The sequence below is a fragment of the Vigna radiata genome, chromosome 5, assembly GCF_000741045.1.
Source record: "Vigna radiata var. radiata cultivar VC1973A chromosome 5, Vradiata_ver6, whole genome shotgun sequence".
In the NCBI taxonomy this organism is placed as follows: Eukaryota; Viridiplantae; Streptophyta; class Magnoliopsida; order Fabales; family Fabaceae; genus Vigna; species Vigna radiata.
The window spans coordinates 6,746,319-6,768,797 of NC_028355.1; the positions used below are offsets into that span (position 1 = coordinate 6,746,319).

At 33.3% G+C, this 22,479-nt stretch overlaps 1 protein-coding gene across 1 annotated transcript; it reads right to left on the bottom strand.

The window, feature by feature from the left end:
- Positions 1 to 4,588: 4,588 nt before the first annotated feature.
- On the bottom strand, positions 4,589 to 9,467 carry LOC106761020. Its single transcript, XM_014644491.2, has 5 exons — positions 9,178 to 9,467; positions 7,476 to 7,542; positions 6,377 to 6,769; positions 5,392 to 5,735; positions 4,589 to 5,127 (listed from the first exon to the last, which is right to left on the bottom strand). The coding sequence occupies exons 1-5, from the start codon at positions 9,262 to 9,264 to the stop codon at positions 4,912 to 4,914; spliced, it is 1,107 nt and encodes a 368-aa protein (XP_014499977.1). The 5' UTR covers positions 9,265 to 9,467; the 3' UTR covers positions 4,589 to 4,911.
- Between the last annotated feature and the right edge of the window lie 13,012 nt (positions 9,468 to 22,479).

Genomic DNA, 22,479 nt, shown 5'->3' on the forward strand with positions numbered 1-22,479 from the left:
ATGTCTATTAGTCATATAAATGATGCATAAAGAATATGCATGTTACTTTAGGAACTAAGGAACTAAGGATTCAATCCAGAAACACAGTTTAATCAATTAAACTCTGAATTATAGTTTCTAGAGCCATAATTATAAGCATCTTGGAGAGAAAAAATAAATTGTTGGGAAAGGTGGGGAGATCAATAAATTGCACCAAGCAACAAGCTTTCAGTGAGACTAGTGTTGCTCCAAAAGCCCAATAATAATTACAAACTTCAAAGATAAAAGTTACGCTACATGTACCCATTAACAATATTTCCTCAAGAAGCAACCCATCTTTAACAAAGTGGAAATTACTATAACTATTTCACAACCCAAAAACTATTCCCTACAAGAAACTATTAATGGTTTCTTTGTGCAGTATAAGTATTTAAAATTAAAAAAATATATATAAAAATATATGAAGGGGAACATTTCCAGAGAAGTGTTAAAAGTTTTGTTATGGTTTCAAATAACATATATGAAGGGGAACATTTCCAGAGAAGTGATTCCCTAACATGATTAAGATTATTGATGGCCTTTAAGGGAGCTTTGACGCTACATAGGAAAATCCATTTCACAAAGAAATATGGGTGATTTTTACGCACAGGTGTAAAAAGAAATGCCTATAGTTAAATAAAGTTTAACAGCATCAGTGTAATGTAACTGGTAAGGATCAGAATAAAAATGTTTAAATTTAAATAGATAAAAAATCACATTAACACATTTTTTTTTCAAAGCAAATATTACAAGGTTCCTTCAAAACCTTTGGCCATGTTCTCCCTTCAAAAGGAAACAAAGAAAAGGGAAAAAAAAATGAAAAATCTTACTTGTAATACTTGACAGTTTTCCACAGTGCTTTCTCCCCCCTTAGTTTCACAAAAACACCCAAATGAAGAATGAGCAAAACCACCCCTTAGTTTCAGAAAAATCAAGTCTACAAATTTCCATTGAAGAAACGCAGCAAAGACTCAAAAAAGATAACCCGTAAAGGTAATTTCCATTGAAGCTGTTTTTCCTTAATCTACGTGGGAATATGCAATACACAAATTATGTAGAGCATATAGAAGTGCATAGTAGGGTCTTCTCCTAAGTCACTTTGGTACAATAGCACGTAGACATACGACAACTCAACCATCCAAATTTTGATTCAGAAATTCAAACAGGTTGCAAACTAGGGATTTGACTCAAAGATATCACTCAAAAATTGTTCAAATAAGTAGAACGACAATATAGGTGGCTACCAATGGTCTAAATGCTATAGCCAGAATTTTAACATAGAAAGAAGATTGTTATCTTACTGTTGAGTTTTAACATTATACTTCTCAAATGGGGAATTTCATGAAAACGAAAAAAAGAAAGAGAGCAACCATTATTCAAGTACAATTTCTTCTCGCGAAGCATTCGTTCATTGAAAAAAAAAAACTTACCTCTCAAAAGCAAAATGCATGAATATGTCAGCCTCTGCAGACTAACTTAACAAGCCCCAACGTTGCCGTCAAGCCTCTGCAGACCCACTTCATCCCAACGTTGCCGTTAGGCCAACGACGATGACCCACCACCACTGTCGCATAAGCCAACTAGCACGACCCACCACCCTGCTGGAAACACCATGCCACCAACGACCACAACTCCGCGGGAGAACGCCTTAGAGTGACCAAAAATAGACCTCCTTCTTCTGAAATTTGGGCAGAGGAGAGGGGAATTTCTGAAATTTTGGCAGAGGAGAGCAAGATTACGGCTACAACTTTGGTATTGGATGAGCAAAGGGGAAGGGTTTTGGAGGCAATGTTTTTGGACGACGAAGAATACGCTGCTGGAAAATGAATTGCAAAGAGGGAATAGGTCGATTTTGGCCAAAATTCTTCGAAGACATTACCGAGGGCCTCTAAGCTCTCGGTAATTTAATTCACCAGGGTATTATCGAAGGCTCCTAGGCCGTCGGTAATAAACCCTCAGAAAAACGCGCATTTCCTGTAGTATCTTGGTTGTGGTGGATCAGTTTTCTAAAGGTGCACATTTCGGTATGTTGCCTCGCTCCTTCACCGCCCCTAAGGTTGCTGATCTCTTCACTAATATGGTGTGCAAATTACATGGTCTTCCTCGGAGTTTAATTTCAGACCGCGATCCTATATTTCTTAGTCACTTTTGGAGGGAACTCTTTCGTTTGAGTGGCACAAAGCTGCGCATGTCCACAGCTTACCATCCTCAAACGGACGGACAAACCGAGGTCGCAAATAGGATTCTCCAACAGTATTTGCGTTGTTTTGTCCATCATAGACCATCTTTATGGGGCAAATCCTTCCTTGGGCAGAGTGGTGCTTCAGCACCACTGTTAATTCCTCTACTGGTTTTACACTTTTCAAAGTTATGTTCGGTCATTCTCCACCAAACATCCCTTAGACTTTGGTTAAAGATACTACCAATGTTGGGCAGACTCCCACTGATGTGACGCTCACTTCAACATTGGTGATTGGGTTTATCTGAGGCTTCGTCCACGTCGCCAACACTCCCTCATTAGTCAGTACCTTGGCAAATTGAAAAAAAGGTTCTTCGGTCCCTATCGGGTTCTCGAAAAAAAATAGGTGACGTAGCCTACAAATTGGACCTTCCTTCTACTGCCAGGATACATAATGTGTTCCATGTGAGCCTTCTTAAGCCTCACCAGGGTCCTCTTCCTTCCCCTCAACCATTAAGTCTTCCTCTTGACATCGAAGACAATCAACCAGTACTCACCCCTACTGCTATTTTGGATTGGAAGTTGTCCATCGACACTGATGCTCCACAACAATTGGTTTTAATCCAATGGCAGGGCTTTCCTTTGGAAGAGCCAATCTGGGAACCATGGGCACTTATTCAAGCCCAATTTCACCTTGAGGACAAGGTGAATTTCGAAGAGGGAGGAGATGTTAGGTCTACTTCTCCCAACAGGCCAAATAGGGTTGAACAACCTAATCTAAAGAATATTCAAGAAGAAATAGAGAATTGTGCAAAACCCCAACGTATTCGAAAGAGACTCGTCTTCCTCAATGATTATGTAACCAAATGATTACGTAACAGTATTTGTAGGAATTGGTTAGACAGGAGAAAACATACCTAACAAACTTTATTCTTTTTACATTACACGTTGCCTGTAGGGTGCTATAAAGGTACTGTTTTTGTTTGAGAAGGGGATGACGAATGAAAAATTTGCATAATTCTCCTTTGATATATATTCTATTTTCTCTCTGATTATTCCCTTCTGTTCTATGTTCTAACCTTTTAAATTCCCAAAAAAAATAACTTTTGCTATTAAACCAAACAAGATAGGATTCCGATTTATCATAAGACATAACAAAAAGAAAAAATCTTTCAATTGGGGTTTCTTATTTATTATTTTTCAAATTGATGCGTTCTAATACTTGCGATTTGAAAAAAAAAAACCTTATAAGATCAAGACAAAACTCACTAAGAAGAACAAATTTTTTTGAATCAAGACGAAACTCACAAAGAAGATGATTATGACACATTCCAATCACCCAAAATAGGTGTTTATTCCAACCCAAAAGACACCCACAAAAATATAAGATTAAAACCCTTTGATACCATATCAAACTATCAAGACAAAAAGCATATTATATGACACAATTTCTTTGTTTGAAAAAACTTGTTTGTATTTTACAACCTTCATTTCTTAAATACGTAGCATAACATATATTTACATTAATATGGGAGATTTTAAGAAATATACAATAAAATGGGAGATTATAAGATATTACCTATTTATAAAAAGTAATTATCTAATGACTATATATAAAAGGTATAAAATAATCTATTAAATACATAGTCAATTACGTTATACACGTTAACATATAATAATCTTCCCTGTATAATAATCTTCTTTGTTTAAGCATGAACTACAAACTTTTTAACACAACTAAAAGAGTTATAAAATATGTGTGATACTTTTCCAATAATTAAAAAGTTGTAAGATAAAAAAGGTAAGTAAATTTTGCGTAAGTTTATACAACTTCAAATTTACTCCTTTTTAGACAAAAGAAAATAACTAAACATGATATTATGATACACAATGCTCTCATTTTATAAGTAATTGAGTATTAAAGTAATATTCATGTGTTGAAGTGTGGCAAATAAGCATAGATATTTTCTTCCCCTGCTTTAGCCATTAACTTGCATCTAAAATATGATTAAAGTTTCCTTCTACCCAAAAAACTACTCAAGTTCATTAAAGTTTGACTTCTTAAATAAACATTCGCATAACTATTTTATGATTAATCTGTAATCACTAAATCATTCAAATATTTGAGAGGAGAAGCAAACCCAGCATTCCTCACTTAACCGATAATGATTACGCAAGTGATATCTGTTCCACCTAGACCATTTTATACCGTGTTTAATTTGCTATTTCTGCACTTATTTGGTTATGCACGATTCATTCATGAGTCATTAATTTGGTATTTCAAATTTGCCTAAAAATTAATGAAATATACTAACACATACCAAAATAAATGTTATTTTATACATTAATAGATTTACTAATTATCTCTACCAGGTCAAATACACCCTTCTCTATAATTTTCTGCAATTACCAATTTTTTCTTCACTTTGTGCAGTTAACATTTTTTTACTATAAATACTTCGTTCCAAACTTTACTGCAAGGAGAGCTATGACTATTCCTTTGCTTCATCTGTATCAAAATCCTCAATTACAAATTCCTGTAACCATTTTTTATTCTAGACGAGTCAGGATTTGTGTCCAAATTTTCAATTAGACTGAACAGTTTTACACCACCAAAAAATTAACCCAAGTGCATCGACATATTCTGCATGAAGATGAACTGGGGCGTGTTTTGATGCATGAGAAGACATTTAACAAACTTTACAAGAGATTCTTTACTGCATAGTTGTTGAAGCATAAGGGATAAATCTCATGAGGAAGCTAGACAGGGACCAAATGCAAATCACACCAAGGAATTGTAGGACATTTAGAAGGGTACCCAAAGAGCTGTTTATAGCCATGTTGTGTGAGGTCATTTCAGCTCCTCTGACTGTAAATGATAAAGCTGTCACCAGTTGTGCTGCTCTATTTAGTTGGTGAAGCCTGTACACCTGTTAATAACACTTCATTACTATTATGAATAACAAATTAATAGAGAAAGTTGGTTATAAGAATATAAGAAATTTTTAAGTTGATCCAATCCACTAAGGAGAGCCAAGCTAATCAAAATCTAATCATTTATAAGATCCCGAAAATCAAAATGTAAAATTACACTATCGAAGCATCAATCAGACAAAAGCAAATAAGCGTACTTGACACAATCTATCATCACAAAATTTAGAAAGTAAATCAACAAGGAAATGGATTGTCCTTACTTGAAAGATTAATGGAATGGCAGACCGTGACGGTGACTTTCTATATCTGGCATACTGCTCAAATGCAAATTGGACAACTATACCAACAAGGTATGGAGCAAGAGTTGCAGAGGCTGCAGGGCCAGTCCATGGCCAGACAAAACCCATAGTTACCATTGGAATTACTAGACTAAGCACAAGAGTAGCAACAGAAGAGACTCTTTGTCCCAACTGTGGGGGTGGAGTATCACTATTGTTTGTAGCAGTATCCAGTAGCATGGGTCTTCTTAAATGATCCAGCAGGAAAAGGAATACCGCAACACCACAGTAGAAAATTGCCTCTGTGAAGAATAAGATGAGGAAATCTGGAGATGAAGAAAGAAGAAACTTTAGAGTTTAAAACTCAAAGCAAAAAAGAACCATTCACAGCAAACAAGAAAATGAAAAAGAAATAGGAAAGAAGAATTAAATCCAGCAATTTAAAATGGAAAGTTTGAGATCATCTACCATGGTGCAGCACATAATACACAAGAATTACAAACTGTAATTCTACTTTTCCCAATCACAAACATTTTGAATTTCTAAACCAATTCTAAGTTTAGGAATGATTTGTTTATCATTGATATCAAAGATTCAAAATTATTTCATCATGTGTTCGTATAGTTTACTCTCTACTTCGGTCCAATCATCCAATGAACGATGTCGTTTATTTTATTGAGAAACAAATAATTCCATGTCAAGCAATGAGCATCACATCCAGAGTATGAACATCCATAATGTTTTCCCTAGCATCAGCGAACCAAAATACAAGTAATTACTCCTTTCTCTACAGTTTTCATTAGCAGATAGCTATCCATATTGATTGACTCAAAGAGAGATTTTACTAGCTTACTGTGAATTACAATCAAATTATAGAAATCGCTCTACGCAAAAATAGTAAGCTATGCAAATTACTGCAGACAAACCAATATGGCACAACAGAGTCTTTCTTAAAAGCATAATTTACCTGTTAACAAAGAGTCCTCAAAAATGATGGAAAGCACTTTGCGTAAATAGAGTGAGGGAAAAATGAAGGAAGCAACAAGGACTGCAGGGCCCAGAAACCACAATATGCTGTTTTGACTTCTCTCTGGATTTGATAAAAGTATCTTACTATCTCTTTTGTAAGGCCGGTTATAAAATGATATTAAACCTGACTTTCCATCACTCCCTGATAAATGAAAATACAAGTTGCTTGCAGGAGAGATGCCATCTACAACAATATCATTGTTTTCTGGCACTAAAGTAGTTGTTTCAAGCTCCCGATCCTCAGAGACAACAAAAAGAGCATTATGCTGTTTCTGTAACCTTCCCTTAAAGTTCAGCATTCCATGCATAAACTTAAGCTGGCATGATTTGTCTAGCCATGATACAAATGCAAAAACAAAAAAGAATGTTAAAAGATATATATTTAAAGGAGTTCATACAAAATAAGTTATAACTTGCAGCTCACATCCTTCAACGTTGGTCCATTTGCAGATTAGACCTAAAGGTTAGAATTGCACAAGTGACACCGTGGAACATCACAGTTCGTGCAAAAAATAGCCTCCATTAAAGAAACTGTTAGCCATCTGATGAAACTATTACATGACAATAACAAAAAACTATGTTGGAAAAACTGCTATACGGTCCTAATCTAAAATGCATTATCCTTTCCATTTCTCAATCTTAAAATGTAGTATTGAGATCTTACTTTGACTACAGAATATAGATATGGCAGAAGTAGAGGTTAGTTGGACAACCCTTGCCTCATGAGCTAGCTTCCAGAGTTGAGTTAAACAACTTTCAAATTCAAGATATATCATAATTAATGGTTGTCTTAATAGAGGGTTTTCCATGGTGAGAGGTTCAGTGAATATTTGCACCTTCATAGAACCCTAAGGTCTAATCCACACATGAGCCTTAGTTCAAGGATTGGCTGCAATCTACTCTACAATTACACATTTCTACAACAAATGTATTCAAGAAATATGCTTGGAATCTTTAAAGGATGAAAAGGCAATTGAGTTGGACACTTAATGCAGAATGTAGAAATTCAGGAATCAACCAATAAATAAAAAAGCTACCTTTAGTNTACATTTGCAGCTGGGCACCAGTTAGCTGGTTGACAAACAACCCTTGTGATAAGCTCAACTAAATATTAAATGAAAAGAAACTAGGTAAGAATAAATAAAGCAACACTCAAAGATAAAGCAGTTATCAATTTCGAATTAGCATTATAATGAAATAGATTTAATCCAAAAGAGAGAATTACTCAAATAGCATATCAAAAAATTGCTCAATTGGTAGTTTAAATATTAAGCAGAAAATGGAAATTGTAAAGTTACGTCTCATGACCTTGTCATCATTAATTTTCATAAAAAACTATCTATATAGTCATTAATCTATAGCATGAATCATTTATATGAATTGACTAATAATAGTTAAATACATAAACCATACGATACAATAAACTTACATGAAACAAGACTCGTGAATTCCAAACAGAACAGAGTTTGCAATATAGGTCCCAAGACATCTATTGATTTGAGTAAGTGACTATAAAATGAATTCTTAATTATTTTTTCTTCACCCAACATTCATATTAAACATTATTCATTGCTCAAATTAATGCACAAAAAACTATTAGAATGTACACATCCATTTGATCATGTTTCCGGTAATTAAAATTTGCAAACACCTATTTGACACATATCGTAGCAACTTATTGCACAACTTGTATCTAACCCTAAACTAAACCACTAAAAACCTTAAGAAACTTGACAGAATGAGCAAGGACGACAGAAAGAGAAGTGACAAAAAATCAGCAGTTTTACAAGCCTATTTCAGCTAGGAAACTCACCAAACCAATTGCTAAGTTAGCAATGATTTCACTAACTACTGAATTTTCAGTTGTCATCAAATCAATACCACTTAGTATAACATGTTTGAACAAATTTAATATTATTAGTTTTATATATATATATATATATATATATATATATATATATATATATATATATATATATATCTCACATATCTTCTAGCAGAGCAAGCCACTGGTAATCATATTTCACCTGCCAGCTGGTTATTGAAAATTTTCAGTGGGCAACTACATAACAATCGGTAACCAAGTTCATGGTGTCGGTTTATCTTATTTGATGAAAGATCCAACTAAATGTATATTCAAGGGTCTCCTTAATCATCCTCTTCTTTTTCAATTCCAAACGCCTATGAAATATAAAGCTAGCGTCATTGTTCAAATAAAATTAACTAAATGAAGAATTAACATCAATCTTGACAGTGCCAGAGTGTGAACAGAATGCAAAGGATTTTCTTCACACGTCTTCTTCATTAAGCTACCTTTTCCAAATAACACGGTGAAGGAATCAAGTGTCTGCATTTCCACTAATGACTATTTCCAGTCAAGCCCTACCGATGAAGCAAAATTCAGCAGCAAAACCTACCTTAGCTAAGTTCAACAGTAGGAGATACATTCTCCCAAACTCCAAAAAAAAAAATTAAAATTAAAACCAAATCAATTTTTCACTCCTTAAGGTTTAACAGATGAAGTTCTATAATCCCAGTTCCAGAAAATTCAAACCACAAGCCTAACACCACTGATAAAATACATAACAATTGGTCACTCTAGGTCAACCCATGTAGACAAGTATTAAACATGAACTATATTAAAACCAACGAAAACTAAAATTGAAAAGAAAAATCATAGTGAAATTGGGGAACGGAATAAATTGATAAAGAATTCCATAAATTGATTGGCATAAGTACCTGAGCAGTTCTCGTGCGTTGTAAAGGAGAAGAAGAAAGAGAAGCCGCGGAACAAGAAAAGGAAGAACCGAACTTGGCATTTGCCATGATAACATGCGAATGAAGGAAGCAACGAAAAGGGTCAAAGAGGGTCGCGTTGAATCACCGAACCATCTTAACTTAAATAAATAAAGATTCGAGAAATGCTAAGAACCCAAAGTGAAACGCAAAACAGAGTATGAGTCATACAACGAGCGCCACTTCCCTCAGCCGTAGATTTCTGGGTGTAAGATTGAACCGAACCCTTTGGTTTATGTTGCTCATGCTGAGGTGCCAGACAAAAAAATACTTTCATTTAAAACATTTTATTTTTTTTAATTAAGTTTCAAATTCTTAATTTTTTATTCAGTCTTTGTCATTTATTATTTTTTATTAATGAGATTATGTTACTTAATTGTGTTATTTTGTATTTAATTACAAAATTACAAAACATTAACACGTAGAAAAAAAAACAAGATCATACAACATAATAATCCATGAAATTAACTGATGAAAAATTAACGACATAAATTTAAAGAAAAATAATAAAAAAGAAATTAATACTAAATTAATTAAAAAACTTAATTTATAAGAGACCTGAGATTTAATTAACTCTATATTCTTCTAAATTATTAAGTTAAGTTTAATATTTGTTATTATTTGGTCAAATATTTTTGTCTATTAGTCAATTTGTCAGTTTGCCAAAATTTGGTGAATTAGATTGGAATTTTCTACTCATCCGTTCATCTTATTTCATTTCGCGTAATTCATCAAATTGGTGAAAAAAATAAGTTTTTAATGAGTTTTTAATAAGCAAATATATAATAATTTTGTAATCTGAATGATCAACCTTTACCAATTAAGTTTCAATTATTAATTATAGTATAATATATACATATAATAATTATTTTAATAAGTTTCAATTATTAATTATAATACAATATATAAATATAATAATTATTTTAATAAATTCAATTAAAGATATTAATTAATCAATTAAAATTAAAAAACTATCGCCCGTTACTTTTAATATATACATAATATAAAATAAATAAATAAAATACAAGTTAGAAAAAATTAAAAAAAAAATGTTGGCGGGCTGGAATAGGATTTTCGGCCACTCTTTATGGATCAAAAGACCAATAATGAAAGGGTGTTACTCTCTCTATCTATCCATTTTCTTTCTCCACCTCCTCAACATCTTTTAATTTTTTCTTATTACAAAAATAACCCTTTGCTTTGTCTTTTTTATCCTTTTTAACTTTTAACCCTCAATCCTATTTTACTCTCTATTCACGGCCCACCTCCCCTAATCCCACCTCCTCAAGCTTTTCAATCAGCATTGCTAGAGACACTCCTCCGCGATGCTCCTTCTCGTCCTTTACTAAAAGGAGAAAAAAACTGCAAGAAAAGAAGTGGGATTTCACTGACACGGTTCAATTTCGAAAGATAATTTTGATTGATAGTGTTGTTTTGGGTTGTCCACAAGTAATCAGAAACGGGAAGGTTTACAAAAAGAACAACGAAGCAGATTAGAACATTTGAAAAGTCCGAACACCAAAAAGCAAAAGCCATTTCACTATGGCAAAGTGGACCTAATAATAATCACATTCTAAAATCATGAATCCCAATTTTCACTCACTCTCCTTGCTCGCTTCGGTTTGTGTGCAGAGAAACGAAAGCAAATGGAAAACAACGTCGAATCTGAGAAACCAAAAGTGAAAGGGATTCCAATTCACGGTGGCAAGTACGTGCGCTACAACATCTTAGGCAACGTTTTTGAAGTCTATGCGAAGTACGCACCGCCTCTGCAACCCGTTGGTAGAGGCACATACGGCCAACTTAAAAACGGATGTTGACATTCGTTTTTAACTTAAAGAGACACTGACATCCGTTTTTACGGGATAAAACAGGAATAGAAAAAATAGAATGAAGGGTAAAATAGAAATGGAGAGGTGGAGGAAGCAAACAGGGAGGTGTAAGGAGTAACACCCATAATGAAACAAACCACAGTGAAACTGAGTAACAACTTTTACCACCCATAATTATCAAGTACTGTGAGTCTCACTTTATTGAAAGGTTTATGGACACAACTAAGGGACAATTATTATCTATATCACTCGCATCCTTCAACATATTTATAGACATTTTATACATTTTTTTCACAAATATATAACATCTAAATAAGATGATAAAGAATAGAGATCACATAAAATTTATACTAGTTCACTCTTAAATACAAGAGTTTCGTCCAATCTTTTTAGGATCACATTTAAGAAGTTTCATTGATCAAATATACCAATTTGATTATAGCGAGTACATAAACCTTTTTAGGTTATGAGTATCAGCCTTTCTAAGTATCACGAGTATCAACCTCTTCAAATGAGTACAATCTCTCAGGTAACATTTCTAAGATCAAGAACTCTTGATATTTAAATGAGAAACACTCTAAAAGAAAACGAACACAACTAAAGCTCACTAAGGTACACATCACAATATAAAGAATATTACAATAATTTATTTCACAACCCTTAGATTAGTCCTTCTTCCTACACCTCATTATTTTCTTTCTACACCTCCATATTTTCAAATAATAGCATATTTGTCCAGAGGTTAGGAATCTTTCACACTTTTATTATGTCTTAAATTCTTTTCTCTCATATTCCCTTATTATAAAAACCCTAGCAACACCTTACATCTCCATGCCTCATTCTTCTTCTACCACGAGTTATCGACCTTCTCCTCTCCTTCGTCTTCGTTCATCTTCATCGGTCTTCAATTGTCGTTAATGCCTAGCGTAGAAGGTTGTTTTAATGGTCGTTGGTGGTTATCATTGGTAGAGATAACCTTTCTTTCACCCTTCCCTTTTTCTAATTACAATGTGTTGACTGAAATGCGTAATAGATTAATGGTTTTGAGTGATGCATAGAGAGATCGAGAGGAGGGGATAATAAACTGCGTCGAAATGTATTTTGAATGTGGACTAAATGTTAACTAGCATTCCAAAGTCGTTGAAGCCTAAATTGACTTTTGAAAATCAGTTAAGGTTTCGACGACTTTCAAACATCGGTTAATGTTTTACTCACACTTGAAATATGTTATTTTATATTTGATTTGTTTTTTTAAAATTTGCAATTATGTTTTTTTATATAATTTTTGTTTATTTTGCTGTTTTTTATGTGTAATTCAAATTATGTTTTTAAATATTTGAAATTTTATGAAATTTGTTAAATTTTTTAAATTGTTGAATTATTTATTTTGTTGGTTTTTATTTTTATTTTCAAACTTTTGTTATTTGTAATTTATTCTTTTTTGTTATTTCAAATTTAACAAATTTTGCTAATTTGTTGGTATAATTTTGATTTAGTAATTTTTTTATTTTTATTTTTATTTATGTTTTTTTATTTGAGATTGTACTAATTATGTTGATTTCTTTTTATATCTTTTTGGTCTTTTTTTAATTTTTAATTTTTTTGATTTTTTTTATAATTTTTTTTTGTTATTTGAATTTTCCGTCTTATTTTTTAATATTTAATTTTAATTATTAATGTTATATTTTTATGGTTACTATAATTTTGTAATTTTATATATTTTGGTTAAGAAAGATGATTTGTACAAGTGGTGCATCTAGTTATCATGGTGACCCATTATATGCACCATGTCGCATTTATCTTGTGACAAGGTCGGGTTAGTAAATAACTTAAATTTTAATTGCTATTTAATTGGTTCTATTTAATTTTTGTTATATATTTTGTTATTGTTGTTATGTAGGATCGGGGAATCTCCCATGGCAAAAAAATTAATAAATTTGGATTATATCATAAGACAATTAAGCATTGTCTTGATTTCTAATCTAATGTCCTTAGTCAACTTATCATTCGACTACGACAATAAGGGATTAATCCTGGCATTTGGTGAGAGGAGACACTTTGAGATGAATACTTTCCATCTCCTGGTAAAAATAACTTGACAAATGTTATGTTCAATATTGGATTACATGTTAGATAAAAATATCAATACTTTATGTACACATATTTATAAAGATGACAAAAAAATCTAGATATCCGTGTATAAAATGTGTGACTAATACTAAATAGAAACCTATAATAGATATGAATATTTAATTATTGATTTTTTAATAGGACGAGTATGAATATTATGATATTCGACCCGTGGATATATGTATATAAAGATTTGAATGTGTTTAGTGGTACTTGTGGGTATGAAAAAAACTTGCAGATAGTTTTTTATGGATACCTGACGAGTAACGGGACGACCAACAAGACAACCGTTTAGATAGTTTGGGTATGGGTAGTGCATTATCCGTTCTCGACCTGACCCGTTATCATCTTTACACATATATAAACATTAAAATATAAATAATAATATATGTCTAAACATTGGTCTATAGCATTTAATTAATACAATCTTTTGTAACACCTGGTGAGTTTAGGTAGTTACTTCTAATTTATTATGAGTATCTAATAGAGTAATTCTTTCTTTGTCTAGTCTATGTAAAATCATTTTTGTACTAGTTACTGAAATACCTTTTTCTTTAAGACTTAAGTAAGTGAATCACTTTAATTTATGTTTTCATTACTTTATAGATTTTGTTATCATCAAAACTTGACTGAAAATTCCTCTTTAGGTTTTCATCAAATGAGGTTTATATCATGTAGTTCTAACAAGAAGTTGTTTCCTATGTTCATTAGATCATATTATATTCGTAAGAGGATTAGTCTAGTGGCTCATGAAATTTCTTTACCTCCCAAAATGAGAAACCTTCACAATGTTTTTCATATGTCTAAGTTAAAGATGTATATGTTCCTAATTATAGCCATGCGTTAGAATTACGCAAGGTAAAAGTTAAAAAGGACTTGTCCTTTTAGGCTAGGACAATCAAAATTAAGGACTTTCAAACCAAACTAATCAAAGCAAGGCCATTAATATGGTTAAAGTGTTATAAGATTCAAGGTCTAATATTCTATGTTGAAGTTGGAAGAGGATACAACAAATGTTTAGCCTTATCATTTACCCAATGAATGAATTGTTTAGTACGTAAATTTTTTTTATTAAGAAGAATGTGAGGACCTATAAAATAGTTAAAGAGTAAAGTTAATGTTTATGAATAACATTTATTTATTTTATTATTAAAAGGTTGAACTATAAAAAGAAAATCTAGTTAAACGACTTTCATTTTATCAAAGTTAGCATCTATCTAAAATTTATTATCTATCTTTTCCCTACCTTCTTTTCAAATTTTTAACTCCACTGTTCATCTCTTTAAATACAAAGACTACCTTAGGAGTCTAGTGTAAGGACAACATTTTTTTAATCAGAATCTCCAACAAGGTAAGTTTGTCTTTTACTCTATTTTTGAGTCATTTTTTAAATTTGTCTGGACGGGAATGATAAGTGTTTACATGTGACTTTTTTAGGTTCAAGATGAATCTTGGCCTATATGTGGTCATTGTGATATGTTCATATCATTGAAATGCATTTTCTTTGCGTAGATAGAGCATCTTGTAAGAGTTAAAGCCTATGGAACAAAGTTGAGTTACGTTCAATCTAGGTAAGAAAAACTAGATAATTTATTACATTACTCTAATTTAATGATCTCATAATAGTTCGAATATGATCAATATTATGTTACGAGTAATGTAGTTATGATTAATAGATTAGTATAATTGAATTGTTAAATTTTGTGTATTGAAGTTGAACTGAAATCTTTGATGATTTTGTGAATTTATGATCTACTCAATAATTCTTGAACTAAATAGTTATATTTTTAATTAAAATTGGAGTAGAATATCCTACATAGGTCAAAATGATGAATTGATATATCTATAGTGTTTATGAGATTATGTAGATTATGTAGACTCGCCGGATGAGCCACTCAACGGCTAGGTGAGAGTTAAAGTTAAAAATCTAGAGAGCTTAAGTCGTTTTACTCGTTAGGCAAGCTAACACTTGTTAGGCAGGTAAGAATTTGTTGGGCAAGCTAGGACTCGTTATGCTAGTTTTTGAGAAAAACTCTCATGGATCTTACTCGTTAGGCTAGTAAATCACTCACTAGATAAAAATATATTGTTTATTTCTAGAGAGCTTGGGTGCTCGGGTCGTTGGGAAAGCTTTGCTCTTGTTGGAAGAATTTTAGTTGTTTTGTTTCAAGTACTCACTCATTAGGCGAGCTATTCTCTTCACTGAGTGAAAATTATTTATTAGAATTTAAAGGACTCAAAAAAGGGATGATCGCTGAGTGAGTCATTGATCTGTTAGGTGAGCACACCTCCAAGGGTGACTCATTGAGAGAGAGATGATTATCATTGAGTGAAATAAGCTTTTAAATATGAAACTAAATGTTTTAAGATTTTGAAATAAATGGGTGAGTGTATGACTAAGTAGAGCTAGTGTGAAAGTCAAAATCTATTTTTGTGTGGGTGTGTGGCTAAGTAGAGTCAATGCATGAGTCATAATATACTATGATATGTTTCTTTTATATGTTTGATTGATATGGATGTAGTTCTTTCCAAGGAGAAAATCCTACATTGAGATGTTACATGTTGTGTATTAAACAATGATTTTATGTAGGAGATTATCCTAACTTTATTAGTATTAGACTCACGTAGAGGAACATAGTTAGGTGGTAAGAATTGATGGTGGTTTTTATAATTTAGATGAATAATATGAGAAAGAATCGTATCTTAAATAAATAATAATAATAATAAGACAAAGATATGGATAAAAGAAAAAATTCTTATAACAAATAATAACAATATAGGATAAAATTTTAAATAAAGGAAAGGATAAGAGTTTAGGTAGAGGCTAGTAGGGTGTTGTCCTTAGAAGGAAAATGTCTCTATTGCATAAGAAAAACAAATCCCAAGACACAACAATTAGTCAAATTGATCAAGTGTAGGGAAAAAACTTTGAACCTTATAAATACCAAAATTTTAAAAGATAATATAGAATAAAAGATTGAAAATACTTCTACTTGAGTTTTATGTAGGGATGACAAAAAAATTCGTGCTCGCGGATATTCGCAGATAAAATCCGCGACGGATAGTTGATACCCGCAGATATATACTACCCGAAACCTACGGATAGCGGGTATTTTAATATCCGCATATAAACGGGTCGGGTGCGGGTATTATACTATCCGTACCCGCAGATATCCGTTACCCGCAAAAAATAAAAATAAAAATTTAATTTTTATTTTATTAAGTTAAATTTAATTAAAAATAACATTAGTTTATATTTTACAAGGTTAAATTTAATTAAAATTGTACTATACCGATAGGAATTAATTATCATTTATGGATAATTAACATGTATTAATAGGTCAGATTGTCTTACTCTTTACAAAAATATACGATATTCATTATTTATTATTCGGTTTGATCGCCTAAAAATATACTACACTACTTAAGATCATCGAGCTCGGAAGAAGGTTGAAAGTGAATCGCAGAAGCTTGGATATCATCTTGAAAGTGAATCACGTAAGTTCATTTTCCTCTTTGTTTTCGTGTGAATAGATTGATGGATTTGGGATTTAGGGTTTTGTTGGGACTACTCGAACTTGATTTGCTTTCGAAATCACTGTTGAAGGGAAATGAAAGTTGATCGAGGAGAAAATGGTTGCACACGGAGGAGCATAGGTTCTGGAATGTCCCAAACATGTGGATCGTCCTCTCATTTAGCTTCAAAAAACTGTGGTTATGGGGAAAGATTGTTGTTGTTGAATGCAACAACAGTAAAGAACAAAGGGAGACTATTTTATAGATGTAGAAATTGGGCAGTAAGTGAGAATAAATACTTTATTTATTGTGATGAAGTTTGTATTCGTGATTTGTAATTTTTTTTTGCAGAGTAATTCAAGCTGTAACTTCTTTGAATGGGTTGATGAAGGAGATTTTGAAATTGAATGAAGCTTACAAAGGAAGAGTGGAGAAGTTGAAGTGTGTATTGAAAATTTTGTGTTGAATCTAAGGAAGAAGAAGGAGAAATTGAAGAAGAAATTAGAGCAAGAGAGAAAAAATTTCAAAATGCTATTGGTTTTTTTTGTATTGTCATGGGCATTAATAATGATGTTTTGTATTTTATTTGTGTTGAAGATAAATTGTAATTAGATAGGTTGATGTTGTCTTGTGAATGTACTTTGAAGTTTTAAGTTCAATATAATGTGGAAGTTAAGTTTTATTCTGCCCAGTTTAATTCTGCCCTCAGTTTTAAGTTGAATATAATGTTTGTGTTGTGACTGTTCTGATGCACATCATTTGGTGCCAAGGACATTGCAATGATATCAGATGATAGAAGATAGCCTCCAAAACTTGCAACACCGCAGCCAACATCAAGCACTGTCCGCAATCTTCCTTCATTGTTTAGATTATTGTTTGAAAAGTTAAGCATCTGCAGGGTTTTTGTTGGCACTGTGAGTGAATTTTGTTGGAAGCATGGTGAATGCCCTGTGATTACTATGAAACGCAAACCTGATGAAACTCCTCAAGACCTTGTTGATGACTGATATTTTGATACACCAGACATTGAAGATAAATTACCTATGCGTATTTGGTTATAAGGAAAAAAAAATTGAATAACATTCAAGATTAAGTGTTTGTAATTCTATAAGTTGGATGTTGTTATATTGTTCTTAAATGTGATGCAGGCATTATTTTACCTTTTGTTAAAATCATTTGTTAAGGAGCAACGGGAGTGCCACCAATCTGTACAAGTTCTTTTCAATCCACTTTGTGTAACTTTTGTTATGTGATTGCAATAATAAGTGTACTCTGCTTATTCAATACAAGCTTCTGTCAATTACCAAGCTTCAAATAACAGCAATTCCAAGCTTACATATTGTTTCAAATAACAGCAGTTCCAGGCTGTGATAAACTAAATTAGCTTACATATTGTTTCAAATAACAGCAGTTCCAAGCTTCTGTCAATTACCAACACACTTCATAAAAAGTGTCGAACAATAAAATAACCTTTTTTTAAGAAAAAGTTGTGTGATTATTACTACCATGAGAATGAAATAAGGCACAATACTAGTAACAGTACCTATACACAAAAACCAGAAAAAGCGGTTTGATTATTACTACCAAGTAAAGCAGCACCTAATACACAAATCAATGAACAACTTTAAAGCACAATACCAGTAACAGTAATTTAAAGCACAATTCCTAAAGTGGACAGTGATGAATAAGTGGTCCGTGACCACTTTAATTAACATTGAATTCAGTTAACAATACCAAGTGGTCCAACATCACTGCAAATAACATAACAATTCAGTTTACAAAAGCAAGTGGTCCCTGACTACTTTAATTTAATGTGCTACACTACATGCCAAACAAGTTGTCCAAAACATATTGTGCCCACTAGTACTGGTCTCCCTAAGTGGGTCACATTCATTACAAAAAGTCATATTCCACTACCAAATCAATTGCAACTTGCTTGAGATCCGACAATTTGTCCAGACAGTCATCCAGCCCTTGCATCTCTGCGTGCTCCCATTCGTGAAGTGCTTGCAGATCCAAGCCTCCCAGCTGATGTAGATGCCCCTCTCCCAGTTGATGCAGATGCCCCTCTCCCAGCTGATGCAGAACCTCTTGCAACCCCTGTGTCCTGTTATATGAGAAAGGTAGTTAGATAATACATACTTGTAAAAAAACTACCTTGTAATTAACATGACCAGGAAGAATTACCTTGCTTGACTGCCCCTTTTTACAACTTCTTACATTGTGTCCATATGCTTGACAACTGCTACACTTCATACCAATATTTTTCTTGGACAACTTTGAATGGCTGACATATTCATCAACTTCTCTTCTTCTTAACTTCTTTGGCCTCCCAGGAGGTGTTTTATAAATGGGTGGTAGTAGTGGTTCAGTCTCAGATCTAGGCCAAAGTTGTTGGCCATTGATTGGAATTATTTCAGGTGCATAACAAGTTTGATATGCTTGTTTCTTGTAATATGGATGAACATAATCTTTTGGGTTCTCTACTTTATAATGTATGGCAGCAACGACATGTCTACAAGGTATTCCAACTAAATCCCAAAAGTAGCAACTACAACTATGATTACTTACATCAACAACAAACTTGTCCATAGTAAAGCCATGAGTGACTTCAAATTTTGAACCCTCTGCCCAAATTGGTAGCCAATTCCCACTCTTCTCAACTTCCCTATCCAGTCTTTTTCTTGGCTTAGGCATAACATCACCATGATATGTGTTTGATTTTTCTTTTAGAGTTGCAAACCTACTCATAATATATGACCTAATCCATTCCATCATAGTAATTATAGGTTTGTCTCTTGCCAACAAAATTGTAATATTAAATGATTCAGATAAATTATTGATGAATACATCACATCTAGGATAAGCACTAAATGCATGTTTGCACCAAGATTTAGTTGGAATTGCCATTAACCAATTATAAGCATCAGAATTGATAGTCTTCTACTCACCCATTTTTTTTCCCATTCCTGCAAGTATGTCGCCTTTGCCGCTGCCATCATAAGGTCTCTAATGAGCAAACCTCCACCAAATTTCTTCTTATAGTTGTTGTACAAATGCCTTAAACACAGCCTATGCTCCACCCCATTCAAAATCTCATCAAATACTACCATTAATCCCTGCAAACAAAACACAACAACCTTTAGTGCATAATATGACGAAAATACAAAATTAAGTTGAATTTGAAGTTACCTTTTGTTAATCTGAAATAAAGATCCAGCATTGACAATCTATGCCCCCAATATCATCTAGCAACAGGGAAAAAAACCACCTCCATGTCTCCTTGCATTCACTTTCAACCACAGCAAAAACTAGTGGGAAATATTGGTCATTAGGGTCTCTTGCCACTGCCACTAACAACTGACCTCCATAACTTGTCTTCAAATGACAGCCATCAACCCCAATGAATGGCCTGCAACTACCCAAGAACCCTTGTTTACAACCCTCTAAACACATGTAGAATGACCCAAACCTTGGAGGCAAAGTGGGTTGGGGTCGATTCACCTTGACTCTTAACAACTCGGCCACATAATCATAAAGACGACCATATTGTCGTTCTCCATCACTCACTAAAGAGTCCATTGCAATTTCCTTTGCTCTTCCAGCTTTCCAGGGACTTATTCCAACACTAAATGACTTCTTCATTTCATCTATGATTTGGTTCACTGTCATGCCTCCCACATTAACAAATCTATCTACCAAAACTTGTGCAATCCATTCTACACTTGCACTTTTGTTACCAAAAACTCTTCCACACTTGTGACGTCCAACAAGAGTTTTCACTCTAAAAGTTTGCCTTCCTCCTACCTTGCTAGCCATAATTACAAATCCACATCCCTTTTTGCAAACTGCCCTCACCCTCTTCAAATCATTCTTAACAAACTTCACTTCTTTGCCATTTAAAACACTATGCTCCTGTAGTGCACTTTTAAAATCTTTCAATGACTTAAACTCCATTCCTAATTTAAATTTAAAGGTCTTTGTCATATCTTTTGCTCTATACTTTGGAAACTTCCTCCTATCCTCACACACATCCTCATCACTATCATCATTTGAAGACAACTCATCTGTATTGTAATCTTCAATTATCTCATGCTCATGATCTCCAACATCTTCATTAATCATAAATGGCCCCTCACCACCACTCTTTCTTCTCTTGACAGTTTTCCTCAAACTTTTCTTCCTCTTTTTCAATGTACTCCACCTTTCCAAAACAGGATTAATGTTTCTTCTTTGTACCTCCACTCTCTCATCCTCCATCCTAAACCCATCATCGTCATTCGCCATTCTTTCCTCTTCACTATCATCCACATTTTCCACCACTTCACCGTCAACATCATTGCCCTCTTCCTCTTCCTCTTCCTCTTCAACATAAGCCTCATCCTCCCCCATCTCTACATATTCGCCCCCAACATTCCCATCTTCCTTTTGGTAATCCATTTCGACATCTTTTACTTCCACATTCCCTTCCACCACACCAACATAACCAACTTCTTTATCCACAATAAAATTTTCTTCAACAACATACGCATGTTGTTCATCCACAATAACCTCCTCTTCGTCACCAATACTCAACTCTTCCTCCATATTTACCTCTTCCTCCATCTCCTCTACGTGTACTGCCTCTTCACCAAAAGTAAGAAAGGCAATTTCTTCTGGCTGACTAGGTTGCAAATGTTGGACATAGATTTCAACCTCATCATTATTTTCCTCTGCATAGTTACTCAAGAACATTGCTTCCCTATCATCACCGAGCATTCTCAGGTTGTTCATCGCCTTTTGTTTTGACCCCTTCCACCACAGCTTAAACTCTCCATCATACTTGAACTCTCGAACAATTCCCACTGCTTCAAAGTAAGACCACCTGTCCGGATCAATCCCTTTTATAACATGTATTTCTCCTCCCACATATTCTACTCCCTTATTATTCATGAACTTCCTCATGTGATGCAGAGAAATGTCAAAAGCCATTGCTAACCCTACATTGTAAAATGAAAATTTTACACACACAATGCACAAAAAGCAATGGAGCCACACTAAAACAAAACGAAAGGAACAAACTTACCTTCTTCGAAACGCCTTTCTTTCACACACAATGGGCAGAAAGCAATGGAGCCACACTAACCCAAAACGAAACCAACAAAATTTTGAGTAGTCTTTCTCTCTTTCACACACAATGCATAAGCTTTTCTTTGATGGAACACGAACACGAACCCTAATCGCGTTTTCAAGATAAAACACAATTTTACCTTCTAATTGATTTGCTTAAAAAAATCCCCAATACTTACTAAGTATAAACCCTCTGCATCATCTGATTTCATCAATACACATAAATTAAAATTTAAAAACACGTGACAAAGAATAAAAAGGATACGTGGCTAGCCGTTAGCCAACTCACCAGATTTTTAACGCCGTTTGGTTTGGGGGACTAAAACTTATAGTTTCTTTAAGGTGAGGGACGAAAGAGTATCAAAGTTTGGAAGAGGGACAAAAAACAAAATGGCTTCATAGTTGGGAGACTAAAACCATATTTAACCCTAATTTTAAAATTTAATTTAAAATAAAAAAATAAAAGGTAGTTATTAAAAATCCTGGTAAGTTATTAGTTTTTATTATATATTTTTTAAAAGGTAGTTGTTTTTTAAAATAAAAAATAAAATAAAAGGTAGTTGTTTTTTTAACCTAGACGGGTTTTATAAACCCAGACGGGTTCTATAAACCTAGACGGGTTCTATAAACCCTAAGCCTTAAACCCTAGGTAGTTGTT